At 32.6% G+C, this 22,159-nt stretch overlaps 2 protein-coding genes across 2 annotated transcripts in view; both read right to left on the bottom strand.

Annotated features, from left to right (window-relative positions):
• Positions 1-21,099, bottom strand: part of LOC127737996 (succinyl-CoA:3-ketoacid coenzyme A transferase 1, mitochondrial-like) — a 35,976-nt gene extending 14,877 nt beyond the window's left edge. The window contains exons 1-5 of the mRNA XM_052249020.1: positions 20,987-21,099; positions 16,325-16,433; positions 15,103-15,236; positions 14,348-14,440; positions 13,625-13,774 (exon numbers count right to left, since the gene is read on the bottom strand). Coding sequence (XP_052104980.1) covers positions 13,625-13,774; positions 14,348-14,440; positions 15,103-15,236; positions 16,325-16,433; positions 20,987-21,070 — 570 coding nt within the window. The 5' untranslated portion in view covers positions 21,071-21,099. The remainder of the gene's footprint in view (positions 1-13,624; positions 13,775-14,347; positions 14,441-15,102; positions 15,237-16,324; positions 16,434-20,986) is intronic.
• On the bottom strand, positions 5,797-7,468 carry LOC127739023 (syntaxin-like). Its single transcript, XM_052250617.1, has one exon. It carries the CDS (start codon positions 6,931-6,933, stop codon positions 6,031-6,033), a length of 903 nt encoding a protein of 300 aa, XP_052106577.1. The 5' UTR covers positions 6,934-7,468; the 3' UTR covers positions 5,797-6,030.
• Positions 21,100-22,159: the final 1,060 nt, after the last annotated feature.

The following is a 22,159-nucleotide window of genomic DNA, read 5'->3' as shown; positions in this document are numbered from 1 at the left end:
TTCCAAAGTAAAAAGAAATTTGTTTGAGATTTTTTTGCTTATGCTTTGTTTATAATGATTGTTGTTGTGATATTAGTTCATACATATTCAGGATGAGAACAAATTAACTATAAATCTAATTGGTAAGTTATGGACAAAAGGTAGACTGAGATGAAGGGCAGAAAGTTTAGATTGCAACTGGAAAATAGGTGATGTTAGATGGGGGCAGACATTTTGCTTTGCAACAATAAAAGTTACATGCAGGCCTCCTATTGATCCCTCAATGAGTTGTTACATGTAAGGGTACTTTAACATGAAGATAATGTGGTTCTCTCCCTTTACAAGGTATCTGATTTTACATTCCCATTCAAACTAGGTCTTACTGTACATCTGGTACAGCCAAACAGACACCTTGCTTTAGCATGTTTTTTTTACTGCCAAATGGGAGAAGTCCTGACAGGTGACCATATTTCAATACCCCAGTCAACCATGGGGATGTTTTACTTATATAACAAATTTATCATACAGAATACACTGTAATTTGTTTACTTAATTCTCATTGTGTTCAATAAATAATTATCCCCTTCATTATATGCATAAGCAAATTTCAATGTCTGTCTTATGTACTCCTTACTCCTTACTGGTATAAACTTCAACATTTTGAATAAATATCTGGTCAAATATATTGATTTCCATTATATAACAGATGGACAAATAATTAACATCAAACAGCATGAGTTATTTGATGTGACAAATGAAATCATCATAAGTAATGATAAACATCAGACAAAGTTGACCTTGGCTGAATTTGGCTATTTTTTCTAGGTTCCTTTTGGTGATAAAGCTCCTAAGGTAAAATTGAGAATGGAAATGGGGAATGTGTCAAAGAGACAACAACCCGACCACAGAACAGACAACAGCAGAAGGCCACCAACAGGTCTTCAATGCAGCGAGAAATTCCCGCACCCGGAGGCGTCCTTCAGCTGGCCCCTAAACAAATATATATACTAGTTCAGTGATAATGAACGTCATACTAAACTCCAAATTGTACACAAGAAACTAAAATTAAAAATAATACAAGACTAACAAAGGCTAGAGGCTCCTGACTTGGGACAGGCGCAAAAATGCGGCGGGGTTTAACATGTTTATGAGATCTCAACCCTCCCCCTATACCTCTAGCCAATGTAGAAAAGTAAACGCATAACAATACGCACATTAAAATTCAGTTCAAGAGAAGTCCGAGTCTGATGTCAGAAGATGTAACCAAAGAAAATAAACAAAATGACAATAATACATAAATAACAACAGACTACTAGCAGTTAACTGACATGCCAGCTCCAGACTTCAATTAAACTGATTGAAAGATTATGTCTTCATCATATGAATATCAGGCACAATCCTTCCCGTTAGGGGTTTAGTATCATACCATCATAACATATATGAGAAGAACATAACCCGTGTCATGCCAACAACTGGTTTTTAAATAAATGTGTTTAGTACAGATGCAAAGACCTTATAAGTGAATCAATATCAACGCCAAAATATGCAATCTTTAATGACCTGACAACAGTATCGTAACTATATCCCTTCTTAATAAGTCTATTTAAAGGTTTTGTTAGTTTCAGAGGTGAATACTGACATTTTTGTGCTTTATAAAGAATATTTCCATAAAAAATTGGATGTGAAATACCTGAACGTATAAGAAGTCTGCATGTTGAGCTATATTTACGAATGATGTCCTTATACCGATGATAAAATTTAGTAAATGTTTTGACTAGTTTGTGATATCGAAAACCCTGGTGTAATAATTTTTCAGTAATACATACATTTCTCTCGTTAAAATCTAAAACATTGTTACATACACGAGCGAATCGTACAAGTTGAGATATATAAACACCGTAAGATGGTGACAAGGGAACGTCACCATCTAAAAATGGATAATTAACGATAGGAAATGAAAAATCATCTCTTTTATCATATATTTTAGTATTAAGCTTTCCGTTAATGATATAGATATCAAGATCGAGGAAAGGGCAGTGGTCATTGTTAGTATTAGCTTTATTTAAAGTAAGTTCAACAGGATAAATTTCTTTAGTATACATACTGAAGTCGTCATTATTGAGAGCCAAAATATCATCCAAATATCTAAAAGTATTATTAAATTTGTGTATCAGATGTTGTTTCGATGGGTCTTTACTGATTTTTGTCATAAATTGTAACTCATAGCAATACAAAAAAAGGTCCGCAATAAGTGGTGCACAGTTAGTCCCCATTGGAATTCCGATAACCTGACGATATACGGAATCTCCAAAGCGAACAAAAATGTTATCTAGTAAAAATTCAAGGGCATATATAGTATCAAAGCATGTCCAATTGACATAGTTTTTTTGTTTATTGCTACTAAAAAATGACCTAAAAGAGTTTGAACATATATATTCACATTCTGACTTTTTAAATGCCCATTTAATTAGGTGTGTGAATTTTTTCTTAATGAGAATGTGAGGCAATGTGGTATATAGGGTAGAAAAATCAAAACTTTGAACAGATTCAAAATCACCAATATATGCATGCAATTTATCAAGTACTTCCAACGAGTTCTTGACACTCCAAAAGTAATTAATTCCACTATTTTTGAAGGCCTTATTTGAACAATTTATTATCAGGTTTTTGATTGTACCAAGTGTACTGGTAAGAAGAATAGACAATTTAGTAGTGGAACAATGGCTTGAAGACGAAATGAATCTATATTTGTAAGGTGTTTTGTGTAGCTTCGGAAGCCAATACATAGTTGGGACTTTCATTGTATTTGGTTCTGCTTGTAAAGCGGTAGCTAAAAGTTTATGTTTGTTACAGATGTCGTTTTCTGAAAATGGAGTCAGTTGGAATGTTGGTGAATTGGTGATTTCTTTTTTCAGAACCTCAATGTAAAATTTACGTCAAACAATAATAATATTATTAGCAGCTTTATCGACCGGGACAAAAACAAATTCCTTGGCTAGTTCTTTTAGTTTATGTTTGATACGAGAAATAGGTTTATTGTGGTTATTGTTAAGAGTAAAATGTTCTTTAAAATGTTGAATACGTATATCAACTATGTTCATTACTGATTTAAAAAAAGAGTCCAAAGATTTTTTTTCAGCTTTTTCCCGTTTTATCCATTTCAAACAGTAAGTATGGAGTGAGTCGTGGATGATATTACGACACTCATTCCAATTAATAATTGACGGGGGACGATATTTAGGTCCTTTACTGAGGAATGATTTTAACTCTCGGTCTTGAACGATGTTAAGATCTCCTGTTATAACATGGGAAATGGGTCCATAAATGTATTCGGAATTACTGCAATTACATGAAGTAGGTGTATTTTCACTGATATTAACATCTTTACACAATTGGCTATAATTAAACACAAATTTCCGGGTAGATTTCTTGTAAATATAACAAATAAGAGGGAGCTCAGTATTATCAAAATATCCCGGAATTTGTTCTTTAACAGAATGGTCGTTAAAAATACCGGCAATATTTACAAAATCAAAACCTTTATTGACATACTTTATTTTAATAAACTGTTTTTTATGATCTTCAGGGCGATCAATTTTGGGAAACAGTTTAGAATAACAATATGCCATTATAATTTGAACGATTTCATACTTAGGACTGCTATATGAAATTGTGTTGCAATCCTCTAAAATTTTATTTAACTTATTAACCGGTAATGAACAGAGCTTTGTTAACAGATAATGTCTGCCGTTGTTTTTTGAAATAGAAATTAGGTCCGAAATATTGGTATGATTGGTCCGAAATTTTCTTTGATTGCGATTTTTTCTACGACCATGAGAACGGTTTTTACGAACAGTTTTAGAAACTATATCCAAAATGTTAACAGAATCGGTTTCTACATATTTATACATCCATGGCTTTCACTTTTTTAAGTTTGAGCATTCCCATTCCTGATTTACTCAGAAGGTAAATCAAGGAAAGTGCTTCATACGCACAAACTTTATTAAATGTTATTTTCTATTTCAGAGATGAATTTTATCAATGTCACTTATTCCATCCTTCTGTCTTTCTTTAATACAATAATTATCTTCATGTCTTTATCATGTTTATGTACTTGCTGCTGGACTTGGGTCGATTTTTTATCTTACATTTTGTATCAGGATCGTTACAAACAAGTTTGAGTTTCATTCAAGTTGACAAGCATTTGAATTATTTCTCTTGAAGTTATTTATCTTAAAATTATAGTTATCCATGCTTTGCCCTGCCAAAGACTTCAGATAGGAAGCTGATACTTTCACTGCATTGTCATGCATTATGAATTAAGTAAGTTAAACAGTTATTCTGATTCAATGAACAGCTGATAGAATCGTATTCAGAAATATTTTTCTCTTAATAATGTTTTGACATTTTTTGACTGTAAAAAGTAGGTTGCCAAGAAGGAAATATAACAGGATGATGCATACCAATCTCAATATAAAATCTTAATTTATATAAAAGCTAATACACAGGTATGGTATCGATGTACACAACACATGTATCAGGAACAACAGGAATCCAGTAAACAACACCAAGAGTTTGAAAAGCCTAAAATGAGCATTAAAACAAAAGGGGCCTTAACCATACAGTCAAAAACTTGATGCCTGGGGTCTAAACAGCACAGTCAAACCTTGAAGCCTGTAGTCTTAACAGCACAGTCAAAGGCCTAAATAGCACAGTCAAAACCTTGATGCCTGTGGTCTAAACAGCAAAGTCAAAGGCCTAAACAGCAGAGTCAAAGGCCCAAACTGCACAGTCAATACCTTGACACCTGCAGTTTAAATAGAAGAGCCAATGGCCTAAACTCCACTTTACTTTGGTTGCAACTACATAGAATATAAACTTGAAATTTAATCAAAACAAACAAATTTACCACCATGTCAATTTCAGTAATATTTATTTTCAATTGTTTAATATTTTTTCATTTTATTTTTCCCAAATGTGCCTTAATTTCTATATAGTAAACTTTAAACTAACACTTTAAACTGTGTGTAGTTTCAGTTAATTCCTTCCTTTCACCTATGAACCATGACATTCGATGAAATTATTTAATTAAATATATATATATATATAGTTTGTTGTTTTTTAACTTTCTATCAAAAGTAACGGAAACGGATTTATATAGATTCTACCACTGCATCGAGTGTGATACGATATTTATCCACTCGAGACAGTTAAATTTTCAAATTTAAAACACGAGGCTCGCCAAGCGTTTTAAATATTTAAAATTTAACTGTCAAGAGTGGATAAATATCGTATTACACGAGATTTGGTGGTGGAATCTGTTTCTCTAATGATTTTCAAACAATACGCAGGCAAATTTATTCCTTCTTTTCGAATGATCTGCAAAAAGATGTGTTCTTTCTATGTGACGTCATCAGACATGGTCGCCTTTTTTCATGCCGTCACAATAGGAAATTCAGAGGAAAGCAAGAAAATTCGACGTCATAATCGGATTTTAACCATTGGAGAACTGAGATCAAACGAACCACACGTTGATTAAATTTTTTATATACAATGGGTGCAGAAAGGGATAAATTGACGAAGAATTAGAGAAACTCCTTTATCTAACCCTCGTTAACTTTACCCAAGAAACTGATACTAAAAGCCAAAACTTATACAAAGGAAGTTTTACTATAAGGCTTGTCAGGAAGAAACTGTTTGTGTTCCCAAGTAGGATATTATCATTAATCTAACTGTTTACTTATGACATCATTTGACCTTTCATTGACAAAACAAGTTCCTTGTTCTTTCCAAGTACATGAAGTACAATAAACAAAGTTGTTAAAGGTTTAAAATTTAATGAGTTGCACAAGCATGATATGAAATAATGCCTTGAGTTTTAACACTTGATGAGTATTGGCACATTCTATATGACCCTCATTAAACAATATAAAAACCAGAATTTGAACATTAGTTCAATAGTATATCTGCAATGTTCTGAAGCTTTCTCACATTTACACATTAAGCAAATTCACACACCAAGCACTTCAAATAATTTTTTCCGATCTCCTTTTATTCTGTATTCTGCATAATCATTATAACCACTATTATAATAACAATAATTAAAATAACTGCTACAATAGAAACACAACAAATTTTCTTTTTTCGTGCTTTCTTTTGATTTTTTTCAGCCTCAGTTAATTGTCCTTTCCCTTTTTCAACATCATCAACAGCCTGTTCTATATTCTTTTCGATATTATCAACCATTTCACCCTGTTCCTCTACTAACACATGCATTTCCTTAAATAGTTTATTAACTTCATGAATTTGACTTTCTAAATGTTGTAGTTCTTGCTCTCGTTCATCAATCATCTGCAATTCTCCCTTTGCTTGTTGCATTTCTAATATAATATTCCCTGTAAACAGGGCTTGGTTTTGAAAATTATCACCTTGCTCATTTCCATTTATTTCACCACTGTCTTTGACAATTTCCATTTGTCTCCGGAACCTTGCTCTAGTTTTCTCTACATAATCAGCTTGACTTGTTCTAAAATCGTTCATTGCTTCTCTCAATTCATATTGCAGTCTTTCAACCTGTGAGGTATGAACACGTTCTTGAGTACTTGTATTAAGTAAAGAATCTTTTTGTGATTTTGGAAAGTTTTCTGCAGCTATAAGTTCAATGTCTTTTCGTATTTTACTAGAACTAGATATAATTGAATCTGCCTTACTTTCCATATCCTGTAAATTAGCAGTAGTAACGAACGGAGAACAGTATAAATTACTTTGAGTCTTTTTAATTTGAGCAACATCTTTTTTGAGTTCTTCTAACTGGTTTTCCACCATGTTAACTTTGTCTATAAACACATTCATATCTCCATTGTCCTCACTCTTCTCCTTTTTCTTTTTCTTTTTACTCTGTTTTTCATATTCTTCCCTCTTTTCCTGCATCTCTTGTAACCTATCCTTTACCATATTGAATGATAATGTCACTAAATGCTCTTTCTAAAATCCTTAAACGCACTAAATGAGCCACATAAAATAATATTTGTTAAATGAATTTAAACTGACGCCGAATTCAAAAAAGACATCACCTAATTTAAATATCAATAGTATTCATAGTCGCATCAAAATTAAAAATTTCACTTGTCTTCACTTATAATGTTCTTCCTGACTAATTCTTCAAGTCAAGTTGACATCAAGGCTTCAAAATATATTCAATTAATCGAAAAGAAGTAGTTTTTCCCTCTAGACAGACAATATATATAGTCCTATAGTGTGAATCACATCCAAAAGGTAAATTTGCATTAAAACTCAGGTAAAAAGTTTTATCACAAAGTATAACTTCACCAACACCTGTTGCAGTTATTGATATGCCAACTTTTATCAAAGTTTCTGATCAATCTATATCCATAAATTTATGTTGCACACAATTTATAAAATGAAAATAGAAATGACTGTGATCTAGTACAACCTTGTTACTGGTCACACTCCAATGACTCAAGTAAGACCTCATGTAATAAAGGCCATGCTAAGGGGTATGTCATAGATTACCAGATAATATAATTAAAAATCAAGTTTTAACTGGTATACATTTTTTAATACAATATATGTTTTTGTTACACCAAACAGATAATTAAATCACATAGAAATCATATTTACATAGTAGATAATCCTGAACTTTATCCCCTTGTTAAATGTAAATACCATTACACATACACAACTTGCCACTAATTACATTTACTTTTATTTTTTTAAATCCTAAACAATCATTACATATACCCTTGTGTATAATACAAGATCAGTAATTTTTAATATTTGTTCATTTATATTATAAAACATTTTATTATTCCCCTCTACATCACCTTTTAATCATATTACAACAATACAAAGTGTAGTAATAGTCTAAATATAAATGCATACAAATATCTGGAGGCCTACAACTGGGGAAGTCACTTATTGTTTTTTTTTTGCCTCAAAGATATTTATTACGTGTTTTACTACAGTAATTGCTACAATATTTTTTATCTTTTTGTCAATCAAAACCTGCTACTACTGTATATATATATCAAAATGTACATGTAATTGAAGGTGTCATTTTTATCAGTGAATTGGCTCTTAACAAGTCTATCAAGTACAGAATATTACATCTGCTAAGATATTAAAGATAAATAGTTAATGTGTACTCAAGTGTTTCAATGACTTTGTCCTCTAGTTTTCAACCATTTGTGGTTAGCCAGGTATAACAAAATAAATATTCTTTTCATATACTCTTCAAGGAAAAATACTCAAAATGTCCTAAAACAAATAATTTCTAAATCTTTATTTTAAATCCAAGTAGATTAAATCCCCGGTCATTTGCATATATAGATTGATAATATAAATAACATTATTATCTCTTGTTAATAGAGATGATCCTGGAATGCATGTCATATTTAAAAACCTTTCAATCATAAATAGATACATACTCCAAGGCTGCTAATTTGGAAGACAGTTGGCCTTTGCTATAAAATTACACTTGCCACATGCATTTTGATTTTAGAAGGTATTTAATAATATAAATATGGATTCATTATTTTCATGGGATACACATTTTCCTGGAATTCATGGGTATCTGTGAACCACAAATTTAAATGTTCAACGAAATATGTATATTTTCTATAAGCTTGCATGCAGAAATTGGCAAATCCATCCAATTAGATAATCACGAAAATACAATTTTTCCTCAATTCACAAAAATTGGTACCCAAGAAAATAAATGAATCCACAGTAGTTTATACAAATTAAAACATAATTTTGAAAGATGACCTGACGTTTGGCTTCCAATAGTGGAATAATGTATGCCAATCATACACCTGGTGGTCCATAATGGATGTTTGATAAATGGAACATCTTTATTTTGAAAAATAAACTGTTGACACAGAGATATGTCTCGTCTTTTTGTAATTTTGATAGTATAATGCAAATTTTGAATCCAACTGGCAATATTTAAACATATAAACTATGCAAAACAATGAACCATGACTTAAAGTGCAGGACCAAATAATCTCAATGGAAATGAGAAATGCCAACACTTATTAAACAGCATACCAAATACCATTGACTTATCATAAGTGGCTCCCTAAACACTATCCTAAACACAAACTTTAACTTGTAAAACAATGTAAAAGTTTCAAAGTCAATGAACCTTGAGAGGTGGTTGGGCCAAATAATCTCATGGAAAAGAAGACTTGCAAATGCTAATACTATCATTGACTTAACATTAGTGGTTCCTCTTAAACTGATCTAATCACAAACTTTACCATGTAAACTATGCAAAACATTCAAAGTCAATAGACCATGACTGTGGGGACAGAGCCAAATGATCTCCATGGAAATGAGATGAGCCAATGCTTATGCATCTATATACAAAATGTCATTGACCAACCACTAGTGGTTCCACTTAAACTAACCTAATCACAAACTAATACATGTTAAGCTAGAAAAAGTTTCATAGTCAATTGACCATGACTGAGGGGGTGGGGCCAAAAAAATTCCATTGAAATGAGATGTTCCAATGCTAATACAACAGCATACGAAATATCATTGACCTATCAGTAGTGGTTCCCTTTAAACTCACCTAATCACCAACTAAAACATTGTTGGCAGCCTCCACCGCCAACAACACCATCGGATACAGCATACTTAAGTCTCGCTTTTTGACTCTGTCAAGGCGAGACAAAGTTACATCATAAACATGAGGCTAGTCTAGTTAGTGAGGGGTAATTTAATCAAAGGTTAATGTGAGGAAAGTGTAACACTCTCTGCACCTTACAAAACCCTTAAATCTTCCCCCCATCAAACGTTTCCTCTTTTAAAGACATTTTTAGTTTCTTTGTTTAAACTCTTGAAATATTGGTGGGAGCCTCCCAACATATTTTAATATTTGTGAAATTTCCCTCTGAGGCCCAGTAACCTGGCAGGGAGGTCAATCTCCCTGTGAGGCCTAGTCACCATGCATTGACGTCAATCTCCCATTTTAGAGAAAACAAGAGGCTGTCAGATTAACAGCAAACTGGATTTTTCTTCATGAAAATGATATTTGCAAATCTGGACCCCAAAACAGGATCAAGTAAATAAATAAATTAATTTTTGTAGGGTTCAGAAATGGAAAGTGCAAAATCAATCTTGATCTCCTATTTATCATATTAGTATTAAGGGACATAATATTGGAATTAAAGAGAGTAAGTTCACACACATTTGTTCAGCAGGAGTGGGAATGCAGAAATCATGAAGTCAATAATGAAAGAATAATAAAATTTAGAATGGAAATGGGGAAAGTGTCAAAGAGACAACAACTCGACCAAAGAGCAGGAAACAGACGAAGGCCACCAATGGGTCTTCAACACAGCGAGAAATATGTTTATGAGGTTATAACCTAATTTAATATGAAAGCATAGAATCTTGTGGTCACTCCAATAACTTTCCAGAAACCCACTTTCAAACGGTTGTTGTCTTGTTTCTTCAAAGTATCACAAGATTTTCATCTAAGCCTTTTCAAGTTACATAATGGCCATTGCTCTAAGTATCACTTTTCGTTACTTAAAGGTCTAAACTCAACAACAATAAAAGCTAAAATCGTGAAAATTAAACTTGACCTTCTTTTAGTCACAGGAAACAACATATCTAAATTTGAAAAGATTTCGTCAAAGCGTTTTCAAGTTATTGCATGGAGACTGTTTGGCCCAGCCACCCACAGTACATCACCAAATTAATAACAGATATTTTCCTTTGGAAATTCAGTTAAAAATGTCCCAATTTCTCCATCCTATTGCCATATAATAAACTTATAGTAGTTGCTGGTTTAGAAAAAAATACTGTTTTATCACAGAAAGGACCAAAGCTACTAGAGATATTATATTGATTCATCCTTGTAAGAATATAAATTCTTGTAAGAATTCCAACTTTGGACAAACTAGACAAACATCAACATATTTAACTATGATAAGACCATAATATAATAGGTACATATGATTTGCATACATATAGATACTGAGGTGTAACAGATGTTAAAACCAAGACAATTATCAATTGGTCTTATATGCATATAACCTGCATAAATGTACCATCTATATACAACAATGCTGCTTACTATTTGTATTAATATATCTGTCAAGTAATGATGATATGCAAGTAGCTTATTTTTCTAAACCTTTTTCTTCTGTCTTTCCTAATTATTTATACTTCTTTCTCATCTTTCAAAACATGGACTATTTAATTTTTACTATACATTTAATTTTTGTTTAATGTTATCATCCTCATCTCTTTATGACCCAAACCAGGAAAACTTAATATTGACCAATGAACCATGAAATGAGGTCAAGGTCAAATGAACCAGGCTGACATGTACACCTTACAACATTCCATACACCAAGTATAGTTTACCTATTGCTTCTAGTAGCTTAGAAAAGGACATAACTACTGACCAATGAACCATTAAAATGAGGTCAAGGACAGATGATACCTGCCAGACAGACATGTTTATGTTACAATCATTCCATACACCAAACATAGTTGACCTATTGTTTATAGTATTATAAAACAGACAAAAACACAAAAATTAGCATTGACCAATAAACTGTGAAAATGAGGTCAAGGTCAGATGAAACCTGCCAGACTGACATGTACACCTTACAATCATTCATACACCAAACATAGTTGATCTACTGCTTACAGTATCTGAGAAAAAGACCTTATCGTGTAACTTTAACCTTGATCACTTATCCATGAAATGAGTTCAAGGTCAGGTGAACCCTGTCTGACAAACATGTTGACCTTGCAAGGAACCAATATACCCTATACTCTAAGGAGTAGGGTGTTGGTGGTTGGTGTGGCTCTTATGCTGTCCAAATGTTTGGTTATTCATCCTTTTTATGTATTACATTATTAACCGCTGAAGAAATATTATGACATTAAATACCAGTGCTGTCCATTTTTGAAGGTACTAAAGTATTGCCAATTAATATACTTTTCATGCAAGTCCAGAACCTACATTATTTTAATGACCTAAGGTTTGGAAATTCAAACATCAACAGAGATTAAATTATGAAAATAATTGTTTGGAAACCAAATCTAATGCATTATTTGCAGCAGCCATTTAGGCCAAAAAAATGTACAAATGGTTCCATAGGAACCTCACATGAGTAAATTCTGTGAAAGTTTTTATAAAATTCTGAAATTCAGGAGCGGTTAGAAATAAGAAATTGAGGCAGAAGGATGAATGGATGGGCAGACTTCATCATCCTTATATATGGTTATAATACGATGTATGATAATCATCACAAATAACAGGATAAAAGATTCTCACAGATTTGATAAAACTCTGAGTTATATAACAAATGGATTTGGTCGGAAATAAAATACCATAGTTATATAAATGTGTGTATAAAAATAAGGAGATGCAGTACCATTGCCTATCTATGGGGGACCAAAGGATGAAGATGTAAACTATAGGACACTTAGTATATGGTCTTCAGCACTGGTTAATCAATAAACTGCTTCGCTGAATGCAGCTAGATACGCCCGCACAGGTCCAACCCTGAACAGTTGGGGCAAAAATGGACACAATATTCAAGCTTGATTCAGGTCTGAATTTGGATTGTAAGTAAATATTTGACAAATTATAGGTTTCTGAATAAATGTAGTCAAAGAACTAGAAATTATTATATGAATTGAATTTATATTCAATTAAAGATTTCTTGCTGATGTGCAATACTTAGTAAATCTGTTGTCAGACTATAAACAAATAAAGTTCAATCAATTCTCAATGTCATATTAGAAATTTATGAAAATAAAAAGGGAGCTTACATCAATAGATATAAACAATTCACCAAAGTTTCATGAGAATTGGTGACAGCATTTTTGAGTTATTGTTCGAAAACTGGAAAATCACCCCTTTTTTTAATGAATAAACCCCATAACTCAGAAATGTAAAATGTAAAATTTATAAAATTCTAAAGGGAGCTTACATCAATACATATAAACAATTCACCAAAGTTTCATAAGAATTGCTGAAAGCATTTTTTAGTATTTTTGTCCGAAAACTGGAAAATCCCCCCTTTTTTTATGAATAAAACCATGTAACTCGGAAACGTAAAATCTAAAATTAATAAAAATCGAAAGGGAGCTCATGTTAATAGATATAAACAATTCACCACAATTTCTTGCAAGTTGGTGAAAGCATTCTTGACTTATTGTCCGAAAACTGGAAAATCCCCCTTTTTTTAATGAATAAAACCCCATAACTCGGAAACGTAAAACCTAAAATTTATAAAAAACGAAAGGGAGCTCACGTCAATAGATATAAACAATTCACCAAAGTTTTATGCAAATTGTTTAAAGCATTTTTGAGTTAATGTCCGACATGTTGACGACGGACAGAGGGACGGACAGAGGTATACCATAATACGTCCCGTAAACGGGCGTATAAAAATGTATGCAACTGGTCAAAACTGGTTTAAAAGCATGAAAATAAACAACTGATTCCAGCATATTTATATTAGTGTTTAAAAACCTAGAAATTTTACTTTTAGAATATGATCCATTTTAATGATTTAAATGGGATTCTGCAAAGCCTTTCCATGTTTAAATTTATTGTAAAAAGTACATAAAAAATCAGATGACTTACCTCCCTTGGTTGACTAGCAATGGCTATTGATTTATCACTGTTATATTTAATTGGAGCGCCACCTTTCTGTATTAAAGTTCCATAACCAGTAGGTGTGAAGAATGCTGGGATACCTGCTCCGCCAGCTCTTATTCTCTCTGCCAATGTACCCTAAAGTGTAAATGATCTACGGTAATACAAAAAGTTAGGAATAAATGTGTTTATTATCATCAATATTTAACATGAAACCAGCAGTTGTGCACATTGTTGTGTTAAGTACCAGTATATCCCCACTTATAATTTGAATTATCAGAAATAGGACTTGGGTGTCTGATAGATCTGAAAAGCTCTCACATGTTACAAGTCATTACTTTTTAACTGCTGACCAAATATGGAGTCATAATATTTTGTTCAGTATACTGCAGAAATGTGTGACAAAAATACTAAGTTCATTCAACATATTGAAGATTCAAAGTATCTACAAACAGGAAGTAGGAGACAAAAAGTACTCACATCACAACTTTAAAGACATTAAGTTAAGTAGTACCTGATAAAAGTGTGACGAAAATATGTTTGACAAATGGATGGATGGACAAATGGAAGGAAAGATGGATGGAAAAAATGTGTTGTATGGTTGATGTCTCATTTACTTAAATTACACATCTTGTGGAATACAAGTTAATGAGACTGCTAACATACAACATCAAATGTAACCTTGTTATTTTTTTTTCAAAACACAAATACCTGCGGTGTTAGCTCCACTTCTAATTCACCTGACAAATACTGACGTTCAAATTCTGCATTTTCCCCTACATATGATGATATCATCCGCTTGACCTGAAAAATAATTAAGCAATACAAAGACAGTCTTTTTTAAATAATTAGTCTCCCTTTTAAAAGTAACATAAACAAATACTTTGAAAATCTGTTTCAATGAAAAATTCTTAGATAAAGTTTTCAGGTGCTTAAAATATTCAATCATCACATTTACAATCTATTTCTACAACCAGAGAAAAATTACTAATAACTATTTACAATTACTAATAATAATTGATTTTTCTGTCTTATTTAAAAGTTCATAAACTAAAAATGTCACATATCATATTCCATAACTGTACCTTCATTGTTCAATTTTTACAGAAGATGCTATCAGTTATATTTACATTATTATTATTATTCAAACCCTACCAAAAACCGGTAGGAAACTGATGTTCAGTGGTTGTCGTTTGTTGATGTGGTTCATAAGTGTTTCTCGTTTCTCGTTTTTTATATAGATTAGACCATTGGTTTTCCTGTTTGAATGGTTTTACACTAATCATTTTTGGGGCCCTTTATAGTTTGCTGTTAGGTGTGAGCCAAGGCTCTGTGTTGAAGGCCGTACTTTGACCTATAATGCTTTACTTTTACATATAGTGACTAGGATGGAGAGTTGTCTCATTGGCACTCATACCACATCTTCTTGTATCTAGTTACTTTATGGTCATATCAATGGTAGATACCTGTTTCTGTTGAAGTAATAATCCAAGACCAAAATCGTCCACACCAGCATTGTTACTGACAATTGTTAAATCTTTCGCCTTTGTTTTCAGTAAGGCTTGAATTAGGTTTTCAGGTATTCCACACAAACCAAATCCTGTTTAAAAATAAACACAATAGTTATGTTATTAATTTGATAATTATCTACAGAACATAGTAATACACATATGACTAAAAATATACACAGTTTCTTACTTTGAGGATTTGTTTTTGTGAACTGAGTTATGTGCTTCAGCTGAAAACACCTAATTAATCTACAAAGATATGACTTCAATGCCATCATTCAAATCTTGATCATCATACAATAGCCTTTTTCCGAAAATAATACAGTACCGGGTAAATAAATTTCCTAATAATCTGACATGTATAAACAAAATATGCTTCATCCTCATCCTTTCTTGAGCCAAAAAAATATGTTTGTGTTTACGGTTTCTTGCAAAAGAATTATAGGTTCATTAAGCCAGGATTTTTTAGGTTACAAACAGGAAAATGTTGTGTCCTCACTGAATCTGGTTCCAGTAGTTTGCCAATAGTAATCTGTCAATGAACAAAGTGATGACGGTAATATGGTTTGATCAATTCTATTGCTTGTTTTGGTAGATATAAAATGAGGAGATGTGGTATGATTGCCAATGAGACAACTATCAACCAAAGATAAGGACATATACAACTACACATTAATAGTATGTCCTTCAACAATGAGCAAAAGTATTTCATATAAGATACTCTAGGATCGCAAAATGTGCAAACCTACACCCCTTTTATATATTGTACTATAATATAGTGAAGCCAAATTTTTATTTATTTGGAAACATACTTTTGCTACTATTTTAGAAATCAACTTACATCAACAGGCAAACAAACATTACTTGTACAGGCCAATACCCTAGGATAAGGTGCAAACAATAATAGGGTAATCTTTGTTACAAAAGTATGTATATGAAAATCATACCTTATGGAACAATACATCCCTAAAAGATAATAATTTTTAGTTTAATATGAACCATTCAGAACTACAAGATATCAGCCTTATGTTTTTGTTACAGAGAACAACCCAACAACCACAATAGACATCTATATTGTACTTACAATTTTGGAAAATGAAAAAGAAATCACATGTGATTGCTAGACATACTTTTCACATTTATTTGTATTTGAAAATTAACAACAATAAAGTTAACAAACCTCCAACCAATAGTTTTGATCCATCTGTTATATCTTGTATGGCTTCATCAGCTGTAGCAAAGAATTTGGCTTTATATCTTCTGCTGGATGTACTGAAATTGTTGGATGCCTACAGAAAAGAAATATACAAGAATTGCACATTGTGAAAGCCCATACAAAAATATGAGGGTTGCATTTCCTAAAAATTATAATGTTAGTAGGTTTTTTATTTTTTCTTCTTTTTTTTTAGTTGCAGTTTTAGAAACAACATCTACCTCAAAACTCCATTTTAATGCGAGATTATTGGAATTTAGAACATACACGTAACGGAATAATCTTCAGCTTGAGAGTTTTCATTTGTATGATGCATGGTTTGACATGACTTTAATGCGCCAAGATTATTCATGAAATTTCGTGGAAATTTATTTTATTCTGATTTTATACTTTTTTTAAGATCTTATGCATTTTAAATTCATTTTGTTATGCATTAGAATAGGGAAAACAGTTCTGTAGTTTATTTTTCAATTTCAATTTGAACACAACGAAATCCACAAAGTGTTTGCACATAGGTTACGATACATGTGGATTTACTTGGGGGGTAAATAGTAACAGCCATTAATATGTACATCTCTGAGTCTGCGTTAAGTATAGATATATCACGCTATTGTTTAAAAAGCGAAAGAAGCACGTCATATTATAATATTGTATATGGATGCTTCATGTAATGATTTGCTTTCATTATGTAGTTCCTGTGCATTTTGTATGCTTGTTTTGTCTTAAATGTTTTGTTTCAATAAGATAATATAAAAGCTCATAAAGCTGATGTTTTCTGTTCAGTTAGTCCAAATAATTATGACCTCTTGAAAGGCTATTTAAATTTTTTCTGTGACGTGTAACGTAGGAAGGCGTCACAGAGAAAAAATTTAAATAGCCTTTTAAGACGTCATAATTAGTCGTAGGAAAGCATCACAGAAAAAAGTTAAAATAGCCTTTCAAGATGTCATAATTATTTGGACTACTGTATGGTACAGTCTAGTCACATAATTTCGTGGATACATAAGTTCGTGGACTTCCGGAAATCCCAAATATTTCGCATGCGTGATATTGTTATGACGTCATCATTCGCATGTTTTGATTGCTATAGGATATCCCTACAACGTCAACATACAAAATGAATCTCGTCGTTTCAAGCAAGGTAAGACTTATTACTTATTCATTTAATTAGCAAAATGGCTGATTTTACTTATTTCCTAATTTGACTAATTTCCATCGACCTCGATACCTTTATTCCAAAGTTATTATCCAAAATCCAAGTGTCGTCTGGTTACTCTACTTTCCAATGAACAATATCACGTGACTAACAAGGAGATTCCCTGTCAGCAAAAAAAATCTATGGAACGCAATCAGTGTCATAATCTTATATGTTTTTGATGTATTTTAGCGATAAAAGATGAATTTTGGTTTATCAAATGAACTTCAAAAGAGTTATTGAGCACAGTTCTTGTAAATTAAGTTCAACTTACGTTGATTACTGGGTAGTATAGAGGATTTGTATACACAATTTTATTTTATTGTGTATTTGTTTGTTTTGTTAAAAGTTTTGTGTATCACAAAATTATTAGTGTTATTTTTTTAATATTTTACAGGTTCAACTTAAAAGGCAGAAATACAAGTCGTATTCACCAACAAAACTGACTAATGCTTATCTGGATGTTACTGACAAGAAGCTTAGTGTTGCCAAGGCTGCAAGAAAGTATTGTCTTCCTGAACAGACACTAAGAGACCGTGTATTGGGCCACATCTCTATAGACAACGTAAAGTCTGGACCACCACCAGTGTTTGACTGTGAACAGGAGGCAAGATTGGTTAAGCACATAAAAGAAATGGGTGCAGTAGGATATGCATACACCAGAGCTGAAGTGGTGGATCTTGGATCTGAGTATGCTGTTCACTTGGGTATAAAGACAAAAGACGACAAGCAGCTGTCATTGAGATGGTTTTACAGCTTCATGGGTAGATGGCCTGAACTAAAGGTATGGAGACCTAAAACCATCTCAGAACTTAGAGCAAAGTCAACCTCAAGGGCATCAATTTACAGGTACTTTGATGAACTTAACCGTATAATGGAAAAATATCAGCTAAAAGACAAGCCACAGAGTATATATAATGTTGATGAGAAGGGTTTACAACCAAACTATAAACCACCAAATGTTGTGGCCTCTGCAGAGTATGTACCCTCTACCTTGTCTTCAGAAAAAGGTCAAACAACAACTGTAATGGGATGTGGTAATGCCTTAGGACATCAAATTCCACCATATTTTATTTTCGCTGGTAAACGTATGAGACAGGAGTTGTTAGAAGGGGCCACACCTGGTGCTGATGGGTCTGTCAGTGAAACTGGATGGTCCAATTCAGAGATATTTCAGTCCTACCTGGAAAATCATTTCATTAAATACGTCACTGGTATGCAGGACAAACATATTCTTCTTCTGTATGATGGTCACAGGACTCACATAACACCAGATATCATTGATTGGGCAGTAGAGAAAAAAATTATCTTGTATGTTTTGCCTCCTCACACCAGCCATGTTCTTCAGCCCATGGATGTTGGTTGTTTTGGGCCTTTCGCAAGAATCTACAGTTCAGAATGTCATAAATTCCAACGTACCCATTCAGCAGTAATTAACAAATACAACTTATGCTCTATTGCCTGCAAATCTTACAATTCTGCTCTTTCTCCTTCAAATTTGCAGTCTGCTTTCCGTAAATCTGGTATTTACCCGTTAGATAAAGATGCTATAGATCAGTCCTTGTTTTCTATTTCTGATGCTATTCATAGACAGAGCCAATCAGAGGAAAATACCAAAGTTGATGATGTCCCTGCCATTGAAAATGAAACAACTGAACCAGTTAATTTAATGTCTGATTCAGAGATCAATGCAGACACAGAACCTTTATTATCAAACCAGGAAAATGAAAACATTCAGATTTATGTAGCTGAAAAAATTACTGACGAAAAACCAGATGAAAATACAACTTTCTTCACTGCAAAATCAACAAATTTGTCCAAGAAAAATCCACCAAAACAGGAAAGACGTTCCATCTACAAGATAGTAGCAGGAAAGGCAATTACAGAACCAGAGACACGTCAAGAAATAAAGGAGTACATTGCACAGTCAAAGTCAAGGACCAAGTCTAAAACAAACAATAAATCAACAAAACATAACATTAACCAAAATGCTAAGAAAACAACAACTAAACGAAAACAAAATGGTTCATCATCTTCTTCCAGTTCAATAACCACAAACAAGAAATTAAAGAAGAATCAACAAGATTCACAACAGCCAGGTCCATCAGGACTACAAAAAATAGTTGTTTCTGACGGTTCAATTACAGATGAAGATGATCAAGATGATGATAACACATTGTGTTGTGTTTGTAACATGTGGCAGCCACAGGAGTTACAGGATTGCATCTCCATTGTATTCACACAATGGGCCAAATGTGAATTTCTACAATGTGATCATTGGACTCATCTTAAATTTTGCTGTGATGTCTCCGTCCTACGCAGGTCAGATAAATTTTACTGCCCATGCCATGGCTTACCCTGCAAACAGAAAGAAACTGAAGAATAATGATAACGATATACATTTGATAATTGTTTGACTGTTTCCAGTTATTTATATTTAAAGACATTTACTGTTGCCAGTTTTTTATTAACAGTTGGAACACTTTTGAGTTGTGAACATTTGCTTGATTTTATAAATATGAACTTTATCTTCTGTGGAAAGAAATTAAATCATGATTCCAAAGGAAAAAATTGACTGAACTGTATCTTTAAGCACATTTTTTTTAATTAATGGTAAGTAAAAATAATTGTTATTAGCAACTTTTGATTTTATTTTGTTACTTATAATTTTAATATTTTTTTAAAAGTTAAAATTTTTTTTTAAATTTTTTTGGTGTTTCCATTTTTTATTTTTGTAAGGTTATCAGTCTCCAAAGAATTAAAATTAAATACTTAGTCTTTAAAAACAATGTTTTTATTTTTACTGAACTGAACACGTACAAAAATATTATTGTATAAAATTACAATTTTATGCTCACCACTGGGCTTCCATACTCTGTGTTCTTCTTGTGTTATTTTTAGAACGAACTTTTCCCACGAAAATAGGTGACGTACTTGGCATCCAATGCCGATTTGTTTACACTAGAAATGTAGGTCATATCAAAGAAACTATGAAACGGAAAGAATCAAACTAACTTGTATTATTTTAATGAAGTTCTAAGGTAACATTATCGACATAAAAATCAAATGGCTATTTATTAGTTTTACCGCATTCCGTTTGAATAGTCTTATATCCACGAATATAGGTGACACTACCGTATACTAATATAATATTCGTCTATAAAATATAATGCTGTTGAAAATGAAATTGAGCACCATACTACTAAAAGAGGGGACAAGGAAGGGTGGGTCTGTAAAATATGCAAGTTCTAGTGGGTGGGTGTGTTTAGTGTACATACTAAGTCAATGTAAGCAACAACTGTTAAACAGTTAAAAACAAGATGTCTTGGTTGATTTTAGGTAATCTGTTTAGGGGTCAGGAATGTGAATGACTTCTCAATAGATTCATTAGTTCAAATAACAATCATGTCAACAAAAAAACCTCCTCAACATACACTTATTAATGGAAGACAGTTTGCAGTTAGCCTCAATTTTGACGGATTGACGTTTGTTCTGAAGATTTGCAGGACACAGGCCATGGTTGTACACAAAAAGGGAGATAAATTGAGTCTGGATCAAGGGAGACAACCAAATAGAATAATGTGTTTTGTTTATAAACATTCTAAATTGTGCATATTTTAGGTGCATTTGCATTTCAATTTACAGAATACTAATTCTATTGAAATAAAGTAATGTCTTTTGAGCCACATAAAATTAGTTTCCTAGGAATAAGAATGCAACATGGGAGGTGTGTTCATAGAACACGTTCTCATCTAAAATTAGAAATTCTCATATGCCACTTAACTGATTTTTGTGTGAAAAAGCTACATCTTTTGGGGTGATTGATATATTTCGCGTTAAAAAGTCACTGTATAGCATTATTAATATTTGTCTGTCATTTTTTTGCAAGATTTGTGGTCTTTTTTTGTAAATACGAATCCAAAACTTCATCATTTTATGATAAACCTTTTTCATAGGATGCTAGAATGAACTATTTCAACACCCAGGAAATAGTTGAAGCAAATAAACCTTAAAAAATTACTCATTCTGCATTTTTGTTATACTTTTATGCCATTTTTGAAATATATACATAACATAGCATTTGCCCATCTTTATTTCGGATGTTTCAATGAAAAGTATGCTAAATTCAGTCTTTTTTCTCTTACTTGTATTTGTCAGGTCTGTATGCCAGCATACCGACCTGGTGTATGCTAAACCCTCACTCTATGTGTATACTAGAATTTGTCAGGTCGGTATGCCAGCATACCGACCTGGTGTATGCTAAACTCTCACTCTATTCATATACTAGTATTTGTCAGGTCTGTATGCCTGCATACCGACCTGGTGTATGCTAAACGCTCACTCTATGTGTATACTAGAATTTGTCAGGTCGGTATGCCAGCATACCGACCTGGTGTATGCTAAACTCTCACTCTATTCATATACTAGTATTTGTCAGGTCTGTATGCCTGCATACCGACCTGGTGTATGCTTAACTCTTACTCTATGTGTACAAATGTATACTAGAATTTGTCAGGTCTGTATGCCAGCATACTGACTTGGTGTGTGCTAAACTCTCAATGTATGCGTATACTAGTATTTGTCAAGTCTGTATGCCTGCATACCGA

This window comes from Mytilus californianus, unplaced genomic scaffold (assembly GCF_021869535.1).
Source record: "Mytilus californianus isolate M0D057914Y unplaced genomic scaffold, xbMytCali1.0.p SCAF_1, whole genome shotgun sequence".
Lineage (NCBI taxonomy): Eukaryota > Metazoa > Mollusca > Bivalvia > Mytilida > Mytilidae > Mytilus > Mytilus californianus.
This window is presented reverse-complemented; position numbering and strand designations above follow the sequence as displayed.